Genomic DNA, 14759 nt, shown 5'->3' with positions numbered 1-14759 from the left:
CTCCCCTTCCCCCTCCTCCCCTACCCTTCCTGGTACTAGAGGAGCATTCCCTAAAAACAGACCGTCCCAAATCCAATGTCCTGGCTGCTTACAATGGAAGCAGTAATAATTCCTCAGTGGAGTGGCCGGTGGAATGGTGTCCATAACTGCAGCTGTCTTTTCTTTGGTGGTAACACTCTTCTGTGTTCCGCTGGTCTTGCTTTCTTAGTACACTCTCCCATAATAACGTCTGATGAGGGTGGCGGTGTCAAGGGAAGGGCAAGGATGATGTTTCTGCACTCCCCATTGGCATTTTCCATGACCACTTCCAGGATGATTTTCTCTTGAATTTCTGGTTTGGCCACGTTCCGCTCAACAACCGCCCTGACTCTATCTACAAAATCTAGAAAGGTCTCATCAACCTATTGTTTCAAAGATATAAAACTGGGCAAGGGCTCTTTTGTTGGCATAATTTGGAATGCCTTTTGAGCAGCTTCCTTTATATTGTCAAGGACAACTTTAGAGATTTTTTCAGTTTGCTTCCAATCCAGCGCCCAGTCACCCTCTCAGACTAGATGACTTACTGTGATGAGATTGTCATCTAAATCAGTTGCTGTTTCAGTGTTGTCCCAAAGCTGAGGGAGGAGGTCAGCAAGCAGTCCCTTCCAGGCCTTGAGACACAGCTCATTCTCAGATGGTGTGAGCAGGCTGGAAAAGATTTGTTTTAGATCACCCGGGACTATGGTGTTTGCCAATAACATTGTTCTTAAGGGGCCCTTGAAATATTCCCTGTGCTGGCCAACCTCCTTCTGAGTCTTGTACAATTCTATGATGTTCTGGTAGGAGAAAGGCACCCACTTGGGATGCCTCTCGCTACCGTCATAAGTTAGTGGGGGGGCGAAGATGACATCACCATCATTGTTCCACCCTCGGTTTCCCACTGACTCACCCACAGCCCCCACATCACCATAGGAACCAGAAGGAGGAGCGTGGGAAACTGGAAGTGGGTGGAGCTGGCAATGGAACCTGGAGGCAGAGCCAGGACTAGTTTGGGTGGAGCAACTGAAGGCAGTGGGAATTGGGGATGGAACTTCCAGAGGAGGAGCACTGGCAGGACCCATGGGTGGAGCCAAATTGATTGACACCAAGGAATGGAAGGAGTCAGGAACATAGGAGGGGTTTGGGGACAGGAAGAGGCAGGTTTGAGGGGATGGGACAGGGAGAAAGGGATTGTGAGGAGAAGAAACACAAGTGAGGGGCCACTTCATGTGGTGACAGCCATCTTGTGTTCCTTTTTCAGCATTCAGGAAGGTGCCATCTTGGAGATAAACTGGGGAATTTATAACTGGGGAAGAGGGTGAGGTTACAGGGACTGGGAAAGGATCCCTGACAGTGGAGCCAACACTGTCAGGGCACAAATACTGAGGAGGTTTTGGGGAACCAGGGAGACAATCCATGACTTGGGGGCTGCCCTGCATCTTCTCTGGGTGGTTTGCTCTTCCCAGTCTACCCAATATGGAACAAGGGGGATGAGGAACAGGGGATGAGGAACAAGGGGTCTTGGAGTGCACTAGGGATGATATATTTGTTTGTTTCTCCAGTTTCCTTCCAAAATCTTTTGTAATTGATTGCATTTTAATGAAAATATGGGAAAATTCATCCCCTAATGAGTCGCTCTCTTTAGTTTTTTATTGTGAGCTTGGCTCCCACTCCATTCCAAAATGCGACCATCTTAACATCTTGGGGGGTCACATTCGGAAAATGGAAAAACAACCGTCTTACAAATCTCTTCAATTGACTCTTAGAAAACACCATTCCCCCACTCTCCAGGGAACTCACAACTTGGAGATAAACTTCCTGCTGTGGGGTTGACATTCTGGCACCCATACTGCCAACACAACTTTTTCCTCCAAACTTCCATGGCTAAAAGGAGCAAACGAAAGAAAAAGGGTCCAAGGAATCATCAGGGGTGGGATGCTAATGCAATGCACCACACTTCCCCTAATCTGGGAATGCACCCACACCCAGCCCATGAGCACCCAGCTGGGTCTGTCCCAGCTGCCGGGATACTGACCAATCCAATAATCTTCGGAAAGAAAGACATAAGGAATGGTCCTCACCCAGGAAGGGCTCCTCCTTATGTCCACCACAACGTGTACAAGGTTGTCCCTTCCTTCCCTGGGAGCCGCAGCGACCAGAAAGCAGGCAAGCTGCTCAGGGGTTCTGATGATCCAACAAGCTTTACAACCCCAACACCTTGGGTCAGAGGGACAGCTCTTGCTGGGGTCTGGCCACAAGAGGGAAGGCTGCATGTTGGGTGCCAAGCAGACACAGTACCCGATTTCAGGGAGAAAGCTTAGCCAGGCTAGATCACTTTCTCCCTTGGGGCCGCACCACCGAGTGCCCGCTCCCTGCCCAGTCACCGACCTGCAAGGGCAGCGGTGCAGCCAGAGGGTGGCCAACAGTTCTGACTGTGGGCAGATGGATTGGAGCACCGAGGGGTGAGATAGGGGAACAGGAAGGGTCCTTTGTATGTGTCTCCAAGAAGGCTTTATTCCAAAGGGGACAAAATACCTCTGAAGGGATGCCGTGACAGTAGAACCAAGAACAGTACTATGTTACAACTTATAAAGGGAGGAGGCCTCAGAGGAGCAGACAACACAGTAACAAACATGGGGAGCAGAGGAGGAGCACAAGGCGGGATCACATCGCCTCAGAACCAATGAGGGATACATGGGGAGAAGAACACTCTCCCAGAACCTATAGGAATCCAGGGATTACATAGATGACACAGAGGGTTCTAGAACGAGAGGTTGGGATTCCACTTAAATGACAAGGCAGAGGGCAGGGCCACAATGATGGACATGGAAGGATCGGGAATTAGGGGTAGGTGTTTGCACGGAGAGACAGGAAAGGGGGCAAACAGCGTTGGGCTAAACCAACTGTGAGGGGGTTGCTAGGAACAAACCATGTAACATACTGAATATATTACAGCAATAACCAAAAGGATTATCACAACAAAGACGCATCACCACATACCAGGACCTTATGAGTTACACCACTGCAAAACCAGACAGTGAAAAAAGCCGTTCAGAAGAGCACTAAGACCATATTAATTGTGTTTAACCATAGGCAGTACGCTGAGCTCATGTAGACTGCTCTTACTGGAGAGGAAACAAACAGTGGGTTCAGTCCAAGGAGGAGCTGAGAACTGCTCTCTATCCTCACTGATTATTAGGGTCTGATTATTAAGCAGTCTTTCTTTAATATCAGCCGTAGAGGAACTGGGAATGAGACTAAAATTTAATTTAAGTAATCACAACTTACAGTCTCAATGTAAGAATTTAAATTTCTTCATAGATTTTTAAATTTAACCTAAAGGCCTGATCTATGAAAAATACTACCTAAACCTAAAAATTCCCAGTATATATGTTCATGTTCACATGGACTAAGAGACTATTACATCTTTATTTCTTTCTGCTTTATGCCAGATTGCTCCTTCAGCCTGATGACTCCCTGCAGATTCTAGCGCCTGTGGAAGCTGATGTGGGTTTCTATGCTTGCAATGCATCCAATGCCCTGGGATCTGACTCTGTCTCCATTGCTGTCACATTAGCAGGTAATAGTTTAACCTCTGTGTTTGCAGGATTGTCTATGTTACTTGTGTGAATCTGGACAGTTGTTTGTGGGGGAACAGATGGCTGCTAAAGCTGTGTAACATGCATCAACAGAAGTGCACTGGTGAAAACACAGGGTGTGAGCTCTGCAAAACCCCAAGGCTTTCATAGATAGTTTGTGAGCTTTACGTGTCTCTGCAAGTCATCAGTGCTTTTTCTTACTTGCATCTGACATGCTCTGAAAACAGTGTCCTGGTTATTTGCAGCCTGTAGGGGCAGTGCAGTCCAAGCCTGCCAACTTCTGTGCTTCATTTTTAACATAACACTGATCTCTTCAGTATAACAGATGGATTGCAGGAGTTACTCAGGTGTACATTAGGCAAGCAAGAAAACTTCCAGAGCTGAATCTTGTACAGGATCAAACGCTGTATTGTCCTCAATCACAAGCATGGCTGACACTGTTTCAATTGTAGCAAATAGAGGTTCTGAAAAAATTAGATTCCATGTTTTTATTCCTCTAGTAGCAGATTCTAAAGCAGACTAAATATCCTGTGCTAGTTTAGAATTCAATTCTAAAGAAGACTCATCCAGATAAAAGCCGGTGGCAAAGGGAGTCAGAAGTGTGAATCCAGCTTCTTCGGGGTTCCCGAGCAGACATGGTCGGCAGGCTCACCTCCACATCAGGACTAGCAGAAGGGTGGAGCAGCAAACATGAATGAAGAGCTGTTAAGATACAGGAACAGAACAGACAATGACAGCTATTGATTGTGACAGGGCAGAGAGGTTTTACAGAAGGAGGATCCCGTTTATCCCCGAGGAAAAAGTAAAAATGCTAAGAATACTGAAAGGCTTATTAATTTTGCAGACTTATCCATTTCACTGCTTCAGCATGTGAAAATGCTTGGAGGCTTCCAATGCATAGGCAGCAATCATCAGCTGCCATTGTATCCATGTATGACTAGAGGAAGGAATAGCTGTTGATAAGCTTTAATTAAAAAAAAAAAATTACACCAAACACAGAGAAAATTTCAGTTGAGAGAAGCATAAAGAAAATGTAATAAGGCAACAGTGGATAGCAGTGAAGCTTAGAAAATCAGTATCTCAACTAGAAAGAGACTTTGTCTTGTCCTTTACCAGAATGGGTGAATCTTGCAGAGCAAAAAGAAAAATCTGCATCAGAGCTACAAATTGCCTGTAGGCAAAACTGAAGAGACTGATCCTTTTTACACTACTGCTATCAGAAATAACTTTGCTGAACTCCAGGCATCAAGGTAGTAGTGCTGCTGTTAGGGTAGTGTCATATTTTAGAAGAACCAGCTCACACTAAACCTACTATGCTGCACCAGCATGAAGCTGAGCATGAGATTAAAAAATCATCAGTCAAAACCGCTGTTGTGTCCACACTGTTTAGTGAGTGTAAATTCATAGTTTTTGTACATGTTGTGGCAATATTTTTGTATAACACTGTAAAACTGAAGTGTTAGGTCTATATGTCAGACAGGAAGACTTTAGCTTTTTAATTATAATTAATTATTAAAGCTATTATTTAAACATTTAGGTGAACTAACATTCATGCTTCCCAGACTCAAGCAAAACTCCTCTTAGGAACTGGTATACTTTTGCATCTCACTTCTAAGGTAAAAAGCTGAACAACCTATAAAATGAGACCATAAATATCAAAGTGAAATACTGATCAGTTCTTGGAACAAAGTAACAATCTTTTTACCATAATGGGTGCATTTTCTCCAAAAAACATGGAAAGCTGAGATCATCTTAGAGGAACCAAGAGTGGGGATGAAAGCTTATTTCATTAAAGAATTTTCTGATTCATTTAACACATGCGTGGAAAAAAAAGACATAGTGCTTTTTTTGTTTTCACAAAATGAATATGCTTCTTTTTGTTTTCACAATGGTTTCCTACTTGTTAATGGGTTGAACAGCTAAAAGATTTTAGTCTTGTGGCGGGATTATGGAAACCAATCAGGAAAATAAAAGGCTGATGGATAGCTGAAGAATTTTTCTTTTCTTTAGACTTTGCCAAAAGAATCAAAACTTTTGGAGGTATTCAAACAATAAAATATAGTCTTTTACTTAGCTATTCTTGGGTATTAAAATAATCAAACTAAAGAAATGTGAAATAGAAAAAAATACCAAACTGATATGACAGGAGTTACAGATGAATGTAATCTTTTAAAAGCCCTGGAAATATAGCTATATGGAGAGATTTATATTTAAGACTGACTTAAATTTTCAGAACTCTCCATGAGCTCAATGAAATCAAATTATTTTTCTCAGATCCATCTTTTCTTCATTGGTCAGTGCCAAATTAACATACAAATAAAGCTAGTGATAGACATTAGCCTGAAACTGCAGCTTTTGCAGTCACATAAGGATATCTGGTTTTGTATCTGACCACTTATTTCAAATGGGGGGGAAAAAGGTGTTTGTAGACTTTTGGAAAATTATGTGTTTGAAAATGCAACACTGAGTCAAAACCATCCAAGTCTCATGTGATTTAAAGCAGTTCTGTTATCTTCTGCTCTTCTGGCAGTATCCTGACTGCAGAGCACTTTCTCTGAGACAGGGGAGCACCTTAATTCAGCTCTTGTCAGCTCTGCTGCATTAGTGCTCTCTCTCAAAGCTAAGCTTGCGGACCCCTGACCTGTTTTTTGAGCATCCCTTTACAGTAGCCCTACAAAAGCATATGCAGAAGGTTTCTTGAGCCACTGATGGTGGATAACTTCATAAGTAATCCCACAAAGACACAACAGCAGTGAAACACCTTGACTTGCTGTCACCAGTGTTGAAAGTACACTTTATTGTGGGCAAAACAGTAGCTGTATTAGAGATAAACCCCTTCCCATCAGATAACCTGTTTTGTTTTAACTGAAACGTGTAGTAACAGTATATAACATTAATTCAGTTTTTATCCCTCATCTTCTTCTGCTGGCCATTATGAGAAATGGTTTTCCCCACCCTGGTGTTTCCCCTGTTGTTTAAGGAAACCATGATCAATGTGTAGAAACAGCTAGTGTGTTACTCTAAACTTTCTCTGCTGTGCTTGTAGCCATCACTCAGGCTCCTGGGGTTGGTCTTTACCAAGGAGGGGTGGTGCGCTGCGGCGCCAGGCAAGCGTCTCACTGCAGCTCCAATTGTGCTGGTGTTAATTGATTCAGCTGGTTCTCCTGCATGTCCTTATGGCTTCAGTGCTATTCTGCCTCTGCTTCAAGCATGCCTTTTCTTTTTTCATAACAGCTTTACCCATGGACTTTGGTGACACTGAAATATTGTAAAAAGCAGGTGGCCTTACACTACATTTTTGCCTTATCCACCTTCTTGTCGTGTCCACTTTCACAAAGACTGTTCCAGCCTGTCTATCCCATTGTGATGCTGATATGCTTGTTATGATAAACTGTGATGCTTCTTTTTGCAGGAAAGCCACTGATAAAGGCATCAAGAGCTACCATGATCAACACTGAATCACCTGCTGTCACTGTTGATATTGGAAGCATGCTGAAAACAATCCAGAAAGCAAATGTTAGCATTAACTGCCAGGTTGCAGGTAAAAAAATTATTCTCTCCTGTGCAGGTGCCTTTGGCTATAAATTTCTGTGTGATTCTTTGCTGAATTGCTATATCCAGTTGCAGCTGAGTGAAATTGCAAGGTTTTCCTAGCTCTTGGACAAACTTCATTGCTTCCATTAATTCTTATCACAGAATTTGTCTTCCTTTTGTCCATATCAAACAAGGCAAGTGTAGTGGCTTAAGAAAATTGGGCTCAAAAAAAATAACTCTGAGTCAATGCAACAGGCGTCATTGTAAGAGATACACAGTGTGGTGTGGCTGCAACAAAACTGATACACATGGCTGCCAGTTGGGGATGTTCAGTGACAATATACAGGCATGGACTGACTAATTTTGTCACTGATGGGGATTTTAAAAATCACTCCAGCTAGTTTTTTATTTTTCTGCCAAACTTATTTTACATTAAACACATATTAGCACTTTTTTTTTCTGTTTTTTTTCTTTTTTTTTTTATCTTGGAATTGCAGGTGTTTAGAGGAATTCTACTGAAACAGGATTTTCCCTAAAACTGTTTTCCAGTCAGAGACTGAATATCCCTCAGTCTTACAGTGATGGTTTGCCTCTTTCCAGTGGTAACCAAAATAGGTTGACCTTATCTGTGTGTGGCAGTCCTGTGGCTGTTGGGAATGATGTTGAGATCAGGAGGAGGAGCTGGGAAATCTCTAAAGACCTGGGGCCACACCATGGTTTCATTACACTTTTATGCATAGTATGACGCACTCTTGCAATCGGACTAGTGTTCAGTGACTTTCAAGGAAGAAGATGAAAATGATACCTGTTTTTTTTTCCCAGGCCTCACCATGCTCACCTGCATGGACACTGTGTGAAAGAGACTAAACATTACATTAACACCAATTATTTTGTATTTGTCTCTCTAGATTCTCTTAGCTGCCCAGGCACGTAACACACAGATTCAGACAGTTATTGGTGATCTAAGTGTAGCCATTTCTCTTCACCAAAAGCACCATGTAAACAACAGAATGTGACTAAATAAAGCTTCCACAGCACTTAAAATATCAGAAAACTACAGGAGGGAAGCACAAAATGGTCAGGGGCACAAATTCAAAGTCTTCTCTGAGAGGAAAATAATCTCTAGCAATTTTGTGAAACTCACCCACTAGGACAACATCCAAAATGGAAAATTTTAGTTTCTTGTCTTCTTGCCTAATAGAAAGCTTTTTGCTATCTAGTATCTGTATGTTGGAGTCTTCTGTGACACAGAAAAAATTTTCTTAAATCCTAATTTTCTCCATGCGTGAAAGAAAATCCGCTGCTGCCTCTGTGGAAAATGTTAACTATGTTGACACCAGAGGGTAATGCCCTTGAAATTATCATAAAATCACAAACCCCAAGCTGGGATGTTACAAAGGGAATAAGAGAGCGAGTAATGAGGACAGATATGTTTTATGGGCACTGGAATCCTAATTTCATAAAAATAGTGTTAATAATTCAACAGCAATTACAAAAAATGCTACCTTGAGGAAGGATCCAGGAACAGGAATTTCTATCAACTGTCTCACCTACACCTGGAAAATGAACCAGCTCATAAAGTCTGTAACATAGTATGAGAATAAGTGTAATTTTCCTCCTAATGTAAGCACAAACTTTTTGATTTAGCTTTATGATTATTCATCTTTTACATAGTTTTGATCACCCTTAGAACAATCAATTCTAAGGATAAGAGTGACATGCACTACTTCTGCAGTCAGCAAATGTGTTGTATACTAGTGATTTCTTTTGGGTAGATAAACTTTACATCTGTATAGTTTGCCAAAGCCCCCCAGAAAACATTAACAATCAAATGGCTACTAAATCATAGTAAATTAACATGCAACAGTTAATGCAATAACATCTAGCAATAAAAACTAGATTAGTATATGAGAGCAAAGTTATCACAGTTAGAAGGCAAACTAGTTAGAAGGCAGATCCAGAAATTATGTGGAGACTTGTCTGGATAAAACAGCTCTTCACACAGTCTTGTAAAGCTATAGTTTTTTCCTTCTAGTACTTCCTCTCTAGTCATGTCAGGATGTCCTGAGCCAGCAGAACCAATGAGAGTTCTAGATCAGTTCATCCCATTAATATGAGCTGTGTTTCTATCACTGCGCTGTACAGCCTCTGGTAGAGGACCATGCGTGTATTGGATCTGGATAGCTCAGCTCAGGTAAAGACACATTTTTACTGAGAGTCAGCAAGACAGCAGAATAGCTACTTACAAGAGAAATATTAAGGCTCAGTGTTGGAATCTATAAGGTTAGAGGGTTTTTAGGAAATGGTTAAAAAAGTATAAGCCTCAGACTGAAGTTTTGTTAGCATTGCAAATACAGCAGAAAAGTTTCCCAAGCAGTAGAGCATACGTGACAAATAACAATAGGCCTTTGTAGAATTGGTTTTAAGATGGCAACAAGGTTATTTAATGTATATCTTTAGAAGGTTAGCATGAATAGAACTCTGTTCTTTGTCTCTTATGAACTAGTCTTTGTTTTAACTACGATTACGTATACTTTGTGAGATTAGATAGAATGCTTGTTAATACGTGTTTTCTGTATCTGATTGGCTGAAACTAGACTGAGATGATTTTATGTATTGCTGTATAGGCTTTCCTGAGGGGGACATTTTGGAGAAGACATTTTTGGAGTAGATCAGTGAGCTGTCATGTCTCTTTTTTGTATTATGAGACTGATATGCTGGAAATAAAAGCAAAAATTTCTTCACTAGTCTGGTTACAATGTTGTCTATACTAGACATTTTGCCGCAGCTTAGTAAGTTCTTCTTTAAAGACGTAAGTTCTTGACACAATTAGACTTAAATCTACCCATCCCCCAGCAACTGGTGCCTGCCGTTTCAGCAGGTATATTTTTACCACAATTAGCTTCAACAGTGGCATTGAGACAATTAGATCGAGTTAGATGTTAGCTGAGCAAACAAGCGAATGCCACATCCTCTGCAATCAGTGATATGTTGACCGATGTTAATAGTATTAGACATGCTACTCTTCAAAACAGAGCAGCCATCAATTTTCTTTTACTGGCACAAAGACATGGTTGTGAAGAATTTGAAAGATTGTGTTGTATAAATTTGTCTGATCATTCTGAATCCATTCACAAAAGCATTCAAAAATTAAAAGATCTGACAACGCAAATTAAAGAAAATAGAAGTTCCTAGTTGGATGATTTGTTTCAAAATTAGAATTTTGCACCTTAGCTTAAGCAACTTTGCAAGATAAGTCTTTACGTATTAGGTGTTCTAATACTGATATTAATAGTAGTACCTTGTACACTCTGTTGTGTTCAGCGAATGATGAACAAAACAGTCCGAGAAGTTTTTGTCATTCAAGCAAGAGAATTAAGAATTAGAAGCACAGAGAGTGTACGAAATCTCACGAAAGCAGTAGATGAGAGTATTGACATGAACGAAGGTTTTGAATTAAGGCCTTAGAATCAACCAGAGTTTTTCGAACGATGACTTGTGACTGTTGCCGAACGTGAATCATATCTCTTTCAAAGATTAGGTTTTCACAGCATTAAGTTGCTGTGCCGTAATATAGCAATACTTCAGTTTAGTGAAAATCAGTGAGCTGTCATGTCTCCTTTTTGTATTATGAGACTGATGTGCTGGAAATAAAAGCAAAAATCTCTTCACTAGTCTGGTTACAATGTTGTCCATACTAGACATTTTGCCGCGGCCTAGTAAGTTCCTCTTTAAAGACGTAAGTTCCTGACACAATTAGACTTATATCTACCCATCCCCCAGCAGCTCAGTTATGGTATTCTCTAAAGCTGCGTTTTCTGTCAAGTGCCAGAAATACACACTTGCTGCTGACACGTTGATAAACCTGGAGAAGTTTCTAAAACTAAGAGATAATGGAAAAGTACACAATCAAAGCCTAGGGAGTAATCTTATATTGCTTTTCAACTTCTTAAGACAGGCATAAGCACTGTCAAAGTCTGTCTTCTGAGTTGAAATCTATAGATATTAACTAAAAGACAGGGGGAAATAGAGTCATTCAGAATGCATTAGAATTAATTGGCACGTGATGTGATTCTGTCAAGAATAAATAAGCTCTATTTATTTTAGTTTTACCACAAAGACAGTGTCATGGTTTTGATCAAGATTGTAAGCCAACATTATTTGAGTTGACATAAAATAATTTCTTTGTCTATAGAGGTTAAGGAATATATTTTTTAACTATCATTAGGTGATTATTGTCAATTCCAGACTTCTCCAAAACTAATCCTAGGGGAACTCCCACTCAAAAGTCAGTCAGAAGTCTTCCAGATGCCTGTGACTGCCAGCTGGAGGATTTGCTCCAAGCCTCAGAAAGTCAGTAGCATTTTTGGTGTGGGTAACTTTACTACTGTGCACCATTTCACTTAAAAATAGGATGTGAGAGCAACATCAGCATCACTAGGGAGCTTCCTGTTGATTTCAGTGCTTAAATTGTGCAGATATTCATTTACATGCCAGAAATTTCAAGCAATATGGCCCAGACTGTTACTGAAAATACAGTTTGACATGTAAGAAAGAACAAGTTTTTTAAATCTAGTTTGTAGGGCATTCTGCAATGCTAAAATGTCATGTGCAATTAGTGACTGTCGAGTCAGAACAGGTTTGGAAGGGTGGCTTAAAGTATGTTACCTTCCTGTCCTTTACATCCTTGTATCTTTGTAACTCTAATTTGTAGTTCTCTCAGTTCTCCTAAACAGTCCTTTCCTCTGTATTTCACCTACATACTGAAGGTTTTATTTCCTAGTTCTTGCCTTGATTTATGGCCCGTGTTTATTCATCAGCTATACCAGATTGTGAAATATTATTCACCATTTCAAGAATGTTGTGGCATTGGAAACTAGTCACCACTGTTAGAAACTTGTATTGCAATGATTCCTTTCTCCCTGAGCCTCTGGTTTAGCAAAATTATCTCAATTAGATAACACAATTCTGCTTACTAGTATTCCAGGTAGGCTTTTTGTGCTGGATACATGCACGTGGATGGAGGGAAAAGCTGAAGAAGAATAGGCTCGGGTAATTACTCACTACCTAAAGTCTTGCTTGTCCAGCACAGTGAGTTCTGTTTCCAGCTGGCACCTCTCAGACTCTGAGTCTCTGTGATACTTGTGCAAGGGAAGCAGTCAGCCCTCTGTCCTCTGGCACCCACCGTTGCCCAGCAGAGGCGGCTGAGAGGCTCTTGCTCTCACCCCTTGCAGCAGTGATGTGACACGGTGTGTTTGCTCATCCCTGTGCTGGCTGCCTCCTGCTCCCATCTCGAGGCTGCGTGTGTCACTGGAGGTGGGAGCTCAAAAGAAAATAAAACTGCTGCTCATTGACATACGCTGCTCATCTTTCCCAAAGCAAACTGCAGGAACAGCCGTACCTGCAAATCTCCTGTTAGTGTGGAAACATTGAAGGCAGGGGAAGGACATGCTTGTAGAATGCAGTTAGAAAAACATTTTTGTGGCATTGGTGTAGACAATTTTGTAGGCAGAGTCTTCTAAATCTAAGAATCTTTCTTAGATTTAACAGCAATACCTCAGCATTAAGGGGATCTCACTTTTAACCCCCGTTTCTTCTGCTGCTAGTGAAATGCAGAGTAATCTGCCTTTATAGACTAGGACTATCTGAGTAGCTGCCTGCAAGAAGCAAACCAGTTGTGTCTGTCTCTGTATTTATTTAGTTGTTTTATTTGAGTCGCTGCTCTAAAGGACTGTGGCCATATGAAATCTTCCTTGACCATTCCTCTTTTTCTTTAGCCTTCACTCAGTATTTCTCATTTCATCTTGAACTACTTGCCTTACAAATATTTTTGCCTTGTAATACTTGTGTTAGTTACACTTTGCCAATGTTTTTTCCAGGTGTTCCTGAAGCAAAAGTTACGTGGTTTAAGAACAAGGTCAAGCTGTCCTCTACTCATCATCTGCATAATGGGTTGCTGTTAATAGCAAATGTTTCTCTATCAGATCAAGGTTTATACTCCTGCAAGGCATCCAATCCCCACGGGGAAGTAACTGAAAGCTCCCAGCTGTTGGTTCTTGGTAAGTCCAGGGTATTTTGGTATTTTGGACTGGCAACAGCAGTAATGTGGCTACTGGCACATCCAGATGACAGAACTAGTTGGTTGTTGTGGAAAGAGGAAATGGCATGCAGGCAGCCCTGTTATAAAGAAAGCATCAGTCTCCATTTGTACTCTGGGCAGCATCAGCTTAAGCAAGGTGGTGGTAAAAGGAAAGTGGATAAGGAAAAAACATCTAAGGACAGAGATTGCACCTCCCAGTCCCAAGATACTCTCTCAGAATTGCTAGGTAAGAAAAGCATTTTTTAACCATGTCTAAAGTGACTATCTTAAAATGAGAGTGATGGCATTTTTCCCTGTGAAGTGCTCTGTCTCTGCTGAGCAGTCTTCCCATTCAAGGCTGTGTGATACTGACACACCTCACAAAGGTCCATAAAATCAGTGTGCTTCTAAAAAGTACATCTCAAGTTCTGTGAATGGTGAATTTTACTTTCCCCGTGCTTTTAAACACCAGACAGAAAGCCCATCTGGGTGATTTGAAAGAGAGTGGCAGCTGTGAGACATGAGTGGAAGTGGTACCTGATGGAAACTGGAATTGTGCGAAAGGCAATTGTGGGAAAGGCGTTTCCTTTCCTAGTAACTCATCTTCTATAATTTCTGCCTGCCTGGCAGATGACTGATCCAGACAGACTTTTTAAGTACTTTAGTAGTGCATTTGGTGATGAAGTCTCAAATTTTGAAACCTATTCCCCACAACTGGGGCAATACCATTACAGCATCCACTACAGCTCTCATCTTTCATAACTAGTGAGCTTCCAGAGGATGTATAACAGTGAAATTTTCCCAGACAGTACTAAAAGGAAGGTTCAAACTTTTCTCCCACTAATCCAGACTGACTGTAGAATGTCAGTCAAAAAAAAAAAATCTGGAAAAAAAAAATCAGCTGAGTTTCAGCCTATAAATAAATACTCCCAGATGATCTCTAAATCCTTTTCTGATCATTATAGATGGCTTAGCTTTTAAAAGATGGTGAGTTACTGCGAGTTATGCAAGCTGCTTATGTTTGTAAGCAAATTACATTTTTAGCTCCTTGATGGAACAGAACAGTTCTGGCATCCTTGACCTGTACTCCTGGTGCTGAATCATATCAGCAGTAGAAAACTTGGATAATGGGTGCCGTGATCTAATTGAAAAGGGATGAAGCCACTGTTCATTTTGATCTAATATCACATCATTTTCATGACAAGCAGAATTGGGAATGCTAGGCGTTACCTCAATTTTTAAAATAGCATTGTGATTAGTAAACAACTAAATCCTGCAGTTCTCAGCATAGACTGATCCCTCTTGAGCTTTGAACTCTTAGTCCTTTGGGGTTCTGCCTAAGTATACCACAGGATCTGGCAGCAATATAACTATATTTAATTAGGGCTTGATCCAAGTTGTAGCAGACACTAAAAGTTTTTCATTAATTGTCATGAACATTTCCTTTGGCCTCTACACTGTATATATTTGCTTTTTCTTCCAAGCTGCTGTATCTCCAGATACCATATAACACTGTCATATATGAATAG

The 14759-nt window shown here is 41.0% G+C and overlaps 1 protein-coding gene across 1 annotated transcript in view; it reads left to right on the top strand.

Annotated features, from left to right (window-relative positions):
* The window catches only part of ADAMTSL1 (ADAMTS like 1), a 312537-nt gene that overhangs the window by 274039 nt on the left and 23739 nt on the right, over positions 1 to 14759 (top strand). Inside the window, exons 21-23 of the mRNA XM_054289501.1 lie at positions 3471 to 3598; positions 7030 to 7158; positions 13031 to 13210. Coding sequence (XP_054145476.1) covers positions 3471 to 3598; positions 7030 to 7158; positions 13031 to 13210 — 437 coding nt within the window. The remainder of the gene's footprint in view (positions 1 to 3470; positions 3599 to 7029; positions 7159 to 13030; positions 13211 to 14759) is intronic.

The sequence above is a fragment of the Melozone crissalis genome, unplaced genomic scaffold (genome assembly GCF_028551555.1).
Source record: "Melozone crissalis strain CALT ecotype California unplaced genomic scaffold, PUWL_Pcris_2 ptg000005l_1, whole genome shotgun sequence".
Classification (NCBI taxonomy): Eukaryota; Metazoa; Chordata; class Aves; order Passeriformes; family Passerellidae; genus Melozone; species Melozone crissalis.
This window is presented reverse-complemented; position numbering and strand designations above follow the sequence as displayed.